The 13,096-nt window shown below is 41.6% G+C and overlaps 1 protein-coding gene across 1 annotated transcript in view; it reads right to left on the bottom strand.

Annotated features, from left to right (window-relative positions):
- TDRD1 (tudor domain containing 1) overlaps positions 1-650 on the bottom strand; it is a gene marked incomplete at its 3' end in the record, with an annotated part of 34,602 nt that extends 33,952 nt beyond the window's left edge. Inside the window, exon 1 of the mRNA XM_082407855.1 lies at positions 320-650. Coding sequence (XP_082263981.1) covers positions 320-620 — 301 coding nt within the window. The 5' untranslated portion in view covers positions 621-650. The remainder of the gene's footprint in view (positions 1-319) is intronic.
- Positions 651-13,096: the final 12,446 nt, after the last annotated feature.

Here is a 13,096-nt window from a genome sequence, read left to right as displayed (position 1 = left end):
CAATCTTTAGAACACCCATAAAAAACCAGAGTGTTTCCTTTCTACATTCCCAGTATATCTCTGGATTGGGGCGGGTGGGGAGGAGGGAGGCTTGTCTGAAGACACTTTCTCCTCAGGGATCCTTCTGTGATTAATGTAGCCAAACGTAGCTACTTGGCATCTGGTTTTTCCTTCTAAATTAATATGTATATGCAAATCCTGTAAGTTAGCCATTTGGCTGTTCTGTTAATAGCGCACTGGTGTATAGTTTACACATACTTTCGATAAGTCAAAGAAACCATCAGAATCAAGTAGTATTAAGCCTACAGGTTTTACTCACCTGCTGGCAGCATCTTCCTGTCTCCTTTGGATCCAGCCACTTCTCCACTAATGCCGTTTGAGTTTGAAGATACTGAATTGTCTTCCTGACTAGCCAAATACTGTTTGGTTTGCTCACAAAGCAAAAAATTTTTGTTTTTATTTCCATTCTCTGGGCTTTTCAACCTGAAGTTAGGATGGTTAGGATGTCCTCCGGGACTTCTCAAAGACTCATGCGGTGGAAGCTTGCTTTCATTTTTCTCAAAATTAAATGGCTCTGTCATTTTACAGCTAGATGCCTCCAAATTATTTCTTGACATCATATTAAGCGGCAAATTAACATTCACAGAAGTCTAAGGGAAGAAATGTATTTAAAAGGCAACTTTTAATTCCAAAAGTAGAAGCACTGCAGGGCCAGGTGATTTCTTTTTATGTAACAGCTCTTTCTCATCAATGATTCCAAAGCAGATGTAACTGCAACCATGATATCAAAGCCTGTTCTACAGGCACAAGAAAAGAACAATTCTTTAAGTACAAACTCCAAGTTTAACAGAATTCGACAATGGGCAAATCAAGAGACATCAAAAGAGTTATCTCTGGATTCGACACCATTCCTTACTTTAAAAAGCTTCTGGAAACAACATGAATAGAAAAGGACCATCAAGTTTTAAACAAAGTATTTCCGACCTAAAGCCTACAACTTAATGGTGAAATACAATAGAGGGCAGTGTTTAGATCAGGTCATCCCCTACCTGTCTAGCCTCTCAGAATCCCTCTACCCTCCCCTACTTGTTGCTCTGCTATGTCTTTGACTATGCTGAACCCGGTCCCCAGAACGCCCTCGCTCTCTCATCCACCTGGTCAACCCTTTCCTTCCTAGTCATCCTTCACAATTTGCCTCAGCTGATTCCAGTTTGGTCTGTTTTTCCCAAGTCCTGTTTCATAATCTCCAGCTGGGCTTCCATAAATTGTAACTTGTATCTACTGCTTTTAAGGACTTATCTGTGTGTGCCCTTCACTGAAAATAAGGTACACATACTGTTGCAAAGCGCCTCTGAGAAACCTCTAATCAGACATCATGTGGGCTTGTTGTTTTCCTATTACTCCTTGAAAATACTAAGTGTTTGCGCAGGAGAAGTAATATAAGTGGACAAACAACTCTTATTTTTAAGTAGTGACCTATAGCTTTGTCTTTAGCCTGAAGATAAAACTTCTGCCTATCTTCCCAAAACTGCTCAGGAAAAAAAAAGGCAACAGATAGCTGAAACTGGTATGAGTAACAGCTAAATGTTATTTGACCTTATTTTAAATAGAAGATAAAGAAGGAGCAGAAAAATCCTCCCTCGTGGTGTCCTAAAACTTCTATCTCTGCTCTAAATCAGGCCCAGCCTAATTCAATGACAGTACAGAAAAGATAATGAAATTTAAAAAAAGAAAGAAAGAAAAGAAATACACAAGCAGACTTACAGGTGGGGAACTCTCAGGGGACCAGATCCTGGGAAGATCTCTACTAGAAGGCGGGCAGATGGGCAGCTGTGGCGGGAGATACTGCAGCTGTCAGGGAAAGCATACCTGTAGCAGGTATGTTCAGGTATACCTAAACTGAAGGATCAGATTGAGAACTACTATGATGGATGCAGTAAGACAGAAATACTGTGAAATTACAAAAGGAAAATAACTTCCAGGGGATGCTGGGTGGGGATGTGAATACTGAGTAACGCTAGACTCTGTACAAGAAATATAAAGAACATGCATTTAAATTATTAGGGCAGGCTTCCCTGGTGGTACAGTGGTTGAGAATCCGCCTGCCAATGCAGGGGACACGGGTTCGATCCGTGGTCCGGGAGGATCCCACATGCCGTGGAGCAACTAAGCCCGTGTGCCACATCTACTGAGCCTGTGCTCTAGAGCCCACGTGCCCCAACTGCTGAAGCCCGCATGCCTAGAGCCCATGCTCTGCAACAAGAGAGGCCACCGCAGTGAGAGGCCCATGCACCGCAATAAAGAGTGGCCCCCGCTCATCGCAACTAGGGAAAGGCCACGCGCAGCAATGAGGACCCAACGCAGCCATAAATAAATAAATACATACATACATAAAATTTTTAAAAAATTATTAGGGCAACTACTGCAAGGACAAAAACAAAGCATAACTTGAAAATCACAATCCAACAGGGGAAAAAAAAATTCAAGTATGGTAAACAGAAAACATCAAATAAGATGACAGACCCAAGCCCAAGTAATATAAATATCAATGATTCAGTCTCAAAATAGAAAATGAGAGATAGACCCAGGGAGAAAAATATCCAGATATGTACCGTGCACAAAAGGCACACATTAAAACAAAATACATGGTAAGCTTGAAAATAAAAGAACTAAAATATGTGCTATGCAGATAACCAAAATAAAGTTGGGCTGCTAATATTAATAGCATTAATAGCAGATAAAATAGAACTCAAGGTAGAAAATATTGGGATAAAGAGAGGTATTTTACATTGGTAAAAGAAACCCTCCCAGGAGAGAGAGCGGCCAGACATCTCTGACTCACAATGACATCGCCTTGAGATGTATAAAGTAAAAACTGATTAGAGGAGAAATTCAGTCACAATAAGTACACACCTGCTTTAGACACATACTAGTCAACAGATAGAAAACAAGCAGTGATATATATTTTACTAACACAGTAAACTTGACCTAATAGGAACCAATACAACCAAGAACATTCATTTTTCCAACACTGAGACGTAATGGACTACGAAGTCCACTTCAACTAACTCCAAAAGAAACTAGTACCAAACAGGCCATGTTCACTCATCACACTACACAAACCTCCATCTCAGATTTTGCTTCCCAGAGAATCAGTGTGCAACACCCACACTGGAGGATGAGGAGTTTGGGTTTTATTTATTTTTTTATTTTTGGGGATCTTAGTTCCCCGACCAGGGATCAAACCCGTGCCCCTTGCATTGCAATCTCCCAGCCTTAACCACTGGACGACGAAGGAAGTCCCTTTTTTAAAGTGGTAAAATACCATAAACAAAATGATAGCAAACATGATTAAATGAACAATTAAAAACTTACAAAAAATAGCAAAGAGGTCAGAAAATAAGTACTAACACAAAGATGACAAATTTGATACCTTTTAAAAAGTGGGATAAATAGTAAAAACATCCAGAAACTGTAGCAGACACTGTGGGCAACCGACCCAAACACCACCTTCTACTTCTGATTTGCCAGCTTGAGTTAGAGACAATACTGGCCACAATCAGAGTTCTGAGTGGAGCTTCTCAGAAAGCTCTGTCCTTTCCTGATGAACAGGGACAGATTTGGTTAGCGGGGTCTTTCACTTCTTTCTTCCTGCAACACGGACCTGAGGCCTGAAGATGTATCACCCACAATGCAATGAGAAAGCAATAAGCATGAGAAAGCAGCACACCCTCAGGACAGTGGAGAGGAGAAGGCAGAGTCTGGTGTCCCTGGCAGAAGCCCTGACTCCAGCCCTGATCTGCCTAGGCACAGACTTGCTGTGGCATCAGAAAAATACATCTTTGGGTTTTCTGTTATTTGCAGCCCAATGGACACAGATACCAATAAAATAAATGAGCAAAAGGCATGAAAGGATACATAGAGGATGAAGATTCATTGATAAACATAAGGGGGAAAACATTCAACCTCATCTGTAACAAAAAAATTCAAATTGAAATAACTATATATTATTTTCTAGACAGCATAGGTGCAATTAAAACACTCATTACTGAAGGGAATATAAATTAATATGTTCTGCCTGAGAAATAAGTTGGAGATTTATATATGTACATGTGTATTATACATAATATAGTTATATAATATATATGTGCATATTATACATATATAATAACATATAATATATATTCTTAAAAATATCCATAGCCACTCACCTGACAAGTCTATTCTAGAAATCATCCCACTGAAATAATCTTAAATATCAAAAAATACGGCATGTATAAATATCCATTTAAAATAGAAAAAAAAAGGAAAAAAGAAAGTTAACAGTAATGCTTCTACTACACAGAATATTACACTACCATTTAGAATCACAGTTTTCAAAAACATTGTAAAACGTCTATTAGAATGGCAAGTGAAAGATCAGAAAAACACTGTATATTCAGTATAATAACTGCAAAATAAAAAAGAACAAAACTGTCGCTCTCACCTTCTGAGATGGCCCACACTCTGTCTGTGGAGTGTGTTTCTCTCTAAATAAATCCACTTCTTACCTATCACTTTGCCTCTCACTGAATTCTTTCTGCGATGAGACATCAAGAACATGAGCTTCGGGGATTCCCTGGTGGTGCAGTGGTTAAGAGTCCACCTGCCAATGCAGGGGACACGGGTTCGATCCCTCGTCCGGGAAGATTCCCACATGCCGCGGAGCAACTAAGCCCATGCGCCACAACTACTGAGCCTGCGCTCTAGAGCCCATGAGCCACAACTACTGAAGCCCGCGCACCTAGAGCCTGTGCTCCACAACAAGAGAAGCCACCGCAATGAGAAGCCCGTGCACCACAATGAAGAGTAGCTCCCGCTCGCTGCAACTAGAGAAAGCCTGCGTGCAGCGAAGACCCAACGCAGCCAAAAATAAAATAATTACAAAAATAAAAATAAAAAAATAAAAAAATAAAAAATAAAAAATAAATAAAAAAAAAAGAACAAAACTCTATGTAAAAAAGATGACTGAGATACATTAAATTTTAAATAACAGTGTTCTGGGGTAGGTAAGTTGAGGAAATCTTTTTCACTGTCTTTTTCGTTTTCCAAATTATATTTAAGGATGAATTACTCTTATATAAAAAATCATGTTAAAGATTAAAATATCACTGCATGTTCAATCAAACTTTTTTTCGTAAACCGTGGTTAATTTTAAACCAAGTAAAAGATCACAGTAATATTTAAACCACAAAACCAGGGTACAGACACTGTCTCAAGACACCATCGGGACCCTCAATACACAGCCTTTAAATCCTGCAATAGCTTTCCTAACTTTGTCCTTATTAATAAGTAAGGCTGACAGTCAATCCGTAACTCCTTACTACCCTGTAGAGTTACCTATAGACAATTATTTTAAGTTGCCTGAGTGCAGGAACCATGTCTTACTAAAACAATTAACAAAAAACCCTCTGATTTCCCACAGTGCCTACCACGGCATCTGGTACAATGCGGCATTCAAAAGATACTCGTATGATAAAACTATCTAAAGTGCACTATTGCACTGTTTTCCTGACAACCTGGACAGGGAAAGTTAAAATTCACTGTCTGAAATTTCATCTAGCAATCTTAAAGGGAGAATTACACCATGCTATGAGGTTTACTGAAATTTAATAGCAATACTTCATGTCTTACCTCAACTCTTCCAAAGTCCAAAAATTAATAAAGTTATTTGACTTTAGGAAGGATAACAGAATCAGTTTTAGACCCAATGTAAAGTGTAAGCAGCAAACAAAAAGGATTTAAGCTTAAAAGAAGCTCCACCTATGGTGGACTATTCAGGTTAGAATTTAGGTTGTCTCACTTGCCTCACCCAATTTAGGAATTTTCATTACAACGCCCAGGGCAAACAGACATCTAGCCCTGTCCTATAACTAGAAGCTTCTAACTTCCTTTCATTTTGGACGGCCAACCGTACTGCTTGCTTCTTCATAAAATGGTTCTCTTCCCAAGTGACTCCTGTTGCTGCCCCGTGACCCCAACCGTTCAAACATCTGAAATGTCCACCATGTCCACTTTCCTCCAGGTCCTTAACCTTCTAGACTTCTCACAATTCAGCACTTTCTCTAGTTCATCCGAAACCCTCATATAGACAGGACTCTCCTAACAGCACAGGATTCTAGATGTGGGCCGACAAAGGGTCAACAGGAGAATCACACTATCCCTGACTCTGAAAGTTACTTCCGCCTGTGCACTAGCTTTTGGAGGGAAGCCTGGACTACTGTGAGTACCCATAAAACTTGCAGTCATCTAAAATCCTTTGGAATTTAATTTTTTTTTAATGTGTAATTATCCTACCATGCAATTGTCTTTTTTCTTTTGATTTATAGTTCTGTGAATTTTAACACATATATAGATTTATGTAACCACCAAAATTGGGATACAAAATACACTTCTAAAGCTGAATTTGAACATTAAAAAAAACTAAGAATGTGCTTCATCGTGTGTCAAGCACTGGGGCATATTTGAATCTGGAGAGGGCAGGCCTTATACCATAGTTCTGTGTTTCCCAACCTTGGGTTGCAAACTTCTGGAATATACAGGTACAGAGGTGTGACAGATATTGCTTTGGGGGTCATACCTTGAGGACAGGCTAACCTCACACAGTTTTAAAATAAGCAGTTCCCCCATACACAATCCACTATTTTTTACATGCTACTAGTGATGAATAAAATATATTTATGATCATCCTCAAATCTACAGTAATTAGTTTCGTGTTTCCTTAGTCAACACTAGAGATTAATTAGAAGGGTTCCCAAATTTCTTTAAGGAATCACTGATGTAATAAAAGAGCAGTGGAATGAAAATAACTAACTTCTGCAGTTCTACAGGCAAAAATAAGGCCTTGGTTTTGTGTTGTCCTTTTGTTCTGTACTTCATGAATTGATCTCAGTAAGACTTGATGCTCCCCAAGGGGCAAAACCTTTCTTTTACTCCCTTGGAATCCAGCTACCCTTCCCCTATGAAGCCCACAGCATCCCAGGATACACTGTAAACAGTGACATAAGGCCTCTCCTGTCTTTCCAAGAGACCACAACCTAGAGGCCAGAGTAAACCCACAGTGAGTTAATTCCTTTAATACCAAAAGTGCATGCAGCAGATACTTAACTAATACTTTTTCTTCTGTTTGCTTTTGTCCTCCTGGTAACCCCCTGCATTCAGAGAGAATGGCTATTCAAAGGAAACAGTCAGTTTTAAAGCTATGAAACTCAATGGTTCCACAGAACATGCGCTTTAAAGTCGGTCAGACCCAAGTCTTGAGCAGTCTCACCTTCCTCATTCAGCTATGCTGCCTCAGGCAAATCACTTCATCTTCCTAGGATTCAGTGGCTGTGAAGTGTGGCCAGCAGTAGTAACTTCCTCATAACACCTAATCATGAGGATCAAATGTGACACTGTATGTAAACTACCCAGCACAGTGGCAGGTCCTTACTCAATCCTTAAAAGGCAGCCGTTATTTTTACTTTACTTCTATACCGCTCCCACACACAAAGAATTTCTTCCACTCAGGTGGAATTAGTTTGCACACTGAAGACGAAAATAATTTGAGGATTAAAGTATTCCTATTTCTTTATTCCTACAGACAAGGAACGGAGACCTGAGACGGTTTAGTAACTCACCAAACCCACGAGGACCAGCGCCCTTACACAGCTAACATGAAAATTCAGGTCACATTCCTAGGCAGTGCAATTGTGCATTCAATACCCGGACGGCTCAATAAGGGAACCAGAGGCCAACAGGGCAAGCATATTTATAGCAGGGCCTGAGTGCCAAGAGAAGCGACTAGTACACAGCAAACATGCTATAAATACGTGTTAAATGAACCAGTGCTGCCTCACCTATATGTAAGCGAATGCTGCGATGTATCTTCCTTTCTACAGTAGATAAGAAGTAGGAGGGAAAGTCTAAAAAGTATTGTTTGCACTGTAGCTTTGAGTTAAATGAAGACATTGAATCCACAAACCAAATTGTTTTAGAGTGAAGGGGAAAGAGGTCCTCCAATGGGATGCAAGTGGATGTTCACACTTAGGAGAGTCATGCTTGGAAGTGTTAACTATTTTCCAAATCTGCTGCAAGGCCCCCATTTGCCCAAAGCTCAACTCCCACGTCTCTCGCCCCTCCTCCCAATACAGGATCCTCCCCACCAAAACCTCCTACCCCAGACCTGCCTTCCCAGCCAAAGCTCCCAGGGCTTCTCCAACCTTCCGTACTCTCCCCACTTCCAGTCCCCTGGTACCCGCTCAACGCACGACCTCAACGCTCGACCTCAACGTCCAGAGCCCAACGTCCGACCCCCAACGACTGAAGCTCCGTAACCCTCACGCAGTCCCTTTCGCTTCCCCATCCGCCTGGGAATCCTGACCTGGAAAGAGGCAAAAGGGCCGCTAACCCCGACCAGTCTCTGAAGCCTGGCGGTGGTGGCACCTGCCCGTGTCCGCGAGCCCGGCAGCCAAGTGCGCTCGTTGCGCTTACCTCGCTCTGGACGCCCAGCCCGCTCGCCAGCGCGCGCCTGCGCAGTCTGCATCCACGTGCTGCCGCTGCGCCTACGTGCTGCCGCTGCGCCCAGCTGAGCTCTCTGCGCGTTGGGAGCTGCGCTCTGGGTCCGGGGGCGCCATCTTTGTGCTCTAGCGTCGGTACAAAAGCTACAGGGTCAGAGGGAGGTCCACTGTGGAAACTTAAGATAGTCGTTGTTCTTGTTTCTTCTAGAAAGGAGTCCCTGGAAACTCCAAGGGCAAAAATGCAGACCTTGTCTCCGCAAGGGTCACTTGAGTTATATTAATCACTTAAAGTCTTAAAAAGTTTTCTCAAATCAATCAACTGCTTCTGCCTGCATGCGGAAACTAGGTACACGTGATCACACTGTTTGCCCTTAGAGCACGTAATTATAGGTTGATGTTGCTCAAAGAAAAAAACTTTTAAACTATTTTTTGAACTATGACCTTTAAAAATATTCAGAAGAAAAAGGGTACCCTTATGTAACCATCACCCAGTTCAATATTATCAATTTATGGTCAATCTTGTCTGCATCTGTACCCCACATACTCTCCATCCATTGTTTTGAGGCAAATTCCGACTTGTATATTGTTTTCTTTTTAATAGATTTTTTTTTTTTTTAGATTTTATTTTTAGAACAGTTTTAGAAATACAAATAGATTGAGAAGACAGTATAGAGAATTCCCACATAAGCCACACCCAGTTTCCCTTATTAGTAACATTATATTAGTAGGATATGTTTGTTACAATTAAGGAACCAATATTGATACATTATTACTAAAGTCCATATTTTATTTAGATTTTCGTAGTGTTTACCTATTGTCCTTCTGAGCCAGGATCCCATTCAAGATAACACACTTATTTAGTTGTCATGTCTCCTAGGCTCTTGGCTGTGGCAGTTTTTCAGACTATCCGTGTTTTGATGGCCTTCTCGTCTTCCAGGAGTAATGGTGAGGCATTTTTGTACGATGCCCCATTGATGGAATTTGTCTGATGTTTTTCTCATGTTAACAGAGTAGTTATGAGTTATTAGAAGGAAGACTACTGAGGTAAAGTGTCATTCCTATAGCATCATATGCAGGGTACATTCTATGAGCATGATTTATGACAGTTGATATTTTCCATGATCACTTGGCTAGTACTTGTCAGGTTTCTCTACTATAAAGTTACTTTTTTCCCCTCACTTTACATACTATACACTTTAGAAGAAGTCATTATGTGCCGTCTACACCTAAGGAAAGGGGGTTATGCTTCACTTCCTTAAGGGCAGAGTACTTACAGAAATTATTTAGAATTTTTTTAATATAAATTTATTTATTTTTGGCTATATTGGGTCTGCGTTGCTGTGCGCGGGCGTTCTCTAGTTGCGGCGAGCGGGGGCTACTCTTTGTTGTGGTGCGCGGGCTTCTCATTGCGGTGGCTTCTCTTGTTGCGGAGCCCCGGCTCTAGGTGCTCGGGCCTCAGTAGTTGTGGTGCGCAGGCTCAGTAGTTGTGGCTCGTGGGCTCTAGAGAGCAGGCTCAGGAGTTGTGGCCCATGGGCTTAGTTGCTCCGTGGCATGTGGGATCTTCCTGGACCAGGGATCTAACCTGTGTCCGCTGCGTTGGCAGGTGGATTCTTAACCACTGCGCCACCAGGGAAGTCCCTTCAGTTCTTTTTTGTTCTCCTTTGACATACTCCCATCAATATGGGGTTGTTTTTATTTTTTTTGAGCACGTTCTTACTTTCTGGGATATTGTATCTTTACATCCATATATATTTAAGGATGTATTTTTAAAAGATTATGACTGTTAAAAAACATCACCAAAATTTATCCCACCTTTAAAAATAATTTCCTAATGTCATCAAATTAGTATTGAAAATTTCCAGATAGTCTCAAATGATTTTTAACAGTTGGTATGGTCAAATCAGATCCTCCATTTGCATTCAGTGATGTATTTTAAAAAGAGATTTCTTGCAGCTTATGTATTGTAGTAACTGCAGTTTTTCTCACAATTTTGTTGATTACATCCTCTCTAGCAAGAATACTTCACAGGTGGTGTTGTGTTCCTCTATTGCTCCACATCAGAAGACACTTAATATCTAGTCCTTTCTCTTTAGGGGATATTAAAATTAACTTAGCAGGTTCTAATGTTGTCAGACTTATCCATGCACTGTAAAGTTTCCAGTCAGCTTTTCATCTAATGATTCTGGATTCACTGATGATCATTACCTGGATACATTATTTCACTAGGGTTTCCAAAATGGTGCTAGTCTATCTTTTCCTCTGCATTTATTACCTGAAATTCTATAAAGAAATTTCTCACATCAACTACTTGACTGAGATTCAGTTTGTAACAGAAAAGGTAGGATGCTTTATTCTTTTATCAGTTTTCAGAATGTGATGATTCCTTGGCATCCTCCAAAGGTGACCAATGACATTTTAAAAAATCAACGCTTATTGATTTTTAACCTGGTAGATGTATCTCAATTGCTGTTATTTTTGAATGCTAAAATTGTCCTATCTTTGACCAGTGGGAACACCTTTGAATTGGCTCCTGAATCTTTTTGACACAACTCCTATGATCTTTGCTTTCTTCTTTGCTTTCTTCTTTGCTTTCTGATACAACCAAAATGTCCTAGGCTTTCTTGTACATTTCTTGCCCCAGATGTAGATTTAGCCCTTGAGCGCCGAAGATCCCAGGTGACTTTTAGTGGGAAATTATATTTAGAGATGATAGGAGAATAGGGGTGTGCATTGGGTTGATCATTGTTCTAGGCCTTTCCAGCGGACAGCCTTTTTTTTTAATGGAAATGAAATGTGCCATGAGTTCATACTGATATTTCTAAATTCAAATTTAGGGTTGTAGTGTTTTTACTTAATTTCTTTGATTTTTATATGTGTATTTCCTTTCTCCAATACTGAAAATCTTGGTTCCCAAGGATTACATATACGCTTTATACTAATATATTTCTGAAATAACAGTATGAATGTTATTACTGACAATATGCACACTGAAAAAGCTTAAAGTTTCTTTTTTTATTTTTCCCCTTGGAATAACATCTCAGTAGGAATATTTGGTCAATTTATTGTTTAAAAGTCAAATCATTTCTTGGGACTTCCCTGGTGGCGCAGTGGTTAAGAATCCCCCTGCCAATGCAGGGGACACGGGTTCGAGCCCTGCTCCAGGAAGATCCCACATAGCCCGTGTGCTGCAACCACTGAGCCTGTGCTCTAGAGCCCGCGAGCCACAACTACTGAGCCCACGTGCCACAACTACTGAAGCCTGTGCGCCTAGAGACTGTGCTCCACAACAAGAGAAGCCACCGCAATGAGAAGTCCACGCGCGGCAAGGAAGAGTAGCCCCTACTCGCTGCAACTAGAGAAAGCCCGAGCGCAGCAACGAAGACCCAACACAGCCAACAACAACAAAAAAAGCCAAATAATTTCTTTACTGTCACACTTTCACTGCAGCATGTGCTTTAATCAGTATCTTCATTTAAGGAGGGAGGTGCCATTTCCTGTTGAAAGGAAAGAGGAACAGAGTTACAAAATGTTGAATTTTTTAAAGTGGGGTTTGTTTTTGGTTTTGTTTTTTGGGTTTTTCTTTTTGTTTTTGGTGTTTTTTTTGTTTTTTGTTTTTTTTTTGCCAGCAGTTAGTATCAAAGAAGTTTAACCGAAAAAGAAGTTTTGCTTTATAAACTCTTGAATTGACTTGTCAGAATCAAGTATATTCACTCTGGAGTTGTACGTAAGAAATCTTAAAGAACAGCACTTAACTGGACAGAGTAGGTTTGCAAACTCTCCAGACTGAAACTTTTCACCTTCTCAGGACGCGATTAGGCAACTATATTGAATACACATCCTCCACTCACCCACCCACCCACCCCCGCCCCCAGTACACTTTTTAAAGTTTTTTGCTAATTATTGAGCAGCTCCAGCATGTCAACCCCCACGCTGCGCGCTGGGATGAGGACACTTCCAGCGCTCAAGGCCCACAGTGCAGTACAGGAGACGAAGGCACCAACAGTTTATTATTAAACAATGGCAGTAGGGGCCACGCGGTGGACTCGAACGCGGTGTTCTGGAAACCCCCAGAACCTCTCCCAGAGATGAACTGTCTGACGGGCAGGTAGGCTGCTCCTGCTGACGCCGCCCACGTCAGGTGCAAGACTTACGCATCAAAGCTTGTAAGTCACAATTTTGAATTCTCATTTTTATAACTTTATGTCCCTGACTATGATGAGTAAGGGCCAAAGAGTTCAGAGGGATCATCCCCAAGGAGCGCGTCCTACAGGAAGCAATAACCTGCTTGGGCCGGGGAGGGGCGTGAGAGGTAGGCCGGGACTACAGGCAGGAGAGCCGGTTCGTCGGGTCGGCCGGGGATGGCGGGGGGGCGGGGAGTGGGTGCCCAGAAAGTCTAACTGTCGTGCCGGGCGCTCCAGAGGTAGGAGACAGCGCTGCGCCGGCCCCGCCCACTGCAGACAGGTTACCCAGGCACCAAGGGGCGTCGCGTCACGCGGCCCGCGCCGCGATGATTGGCTCCTCCAGGGAGCCCCGCCCCCTCAGCTGTAGCGGGGCCGGCT

This window comes from Balaenoptera borealis, assembly GCF_965194805.1.
Source record: "Balaenoptera borealis genome assembly, chromosome: 10".
Classification (NCBI taxonomy): Eukaryota; Metazoa; Chordata; class Mammalia; order Artiodactyla; family Balaenopteridae; genus Balaenoptera; species Balaenoptera borealis.
The sequence above is the reverse complement of the archived record's forward strand: the minus strand, read 5'-3'. Positions and strand labels throughout refer to the sequence as shown.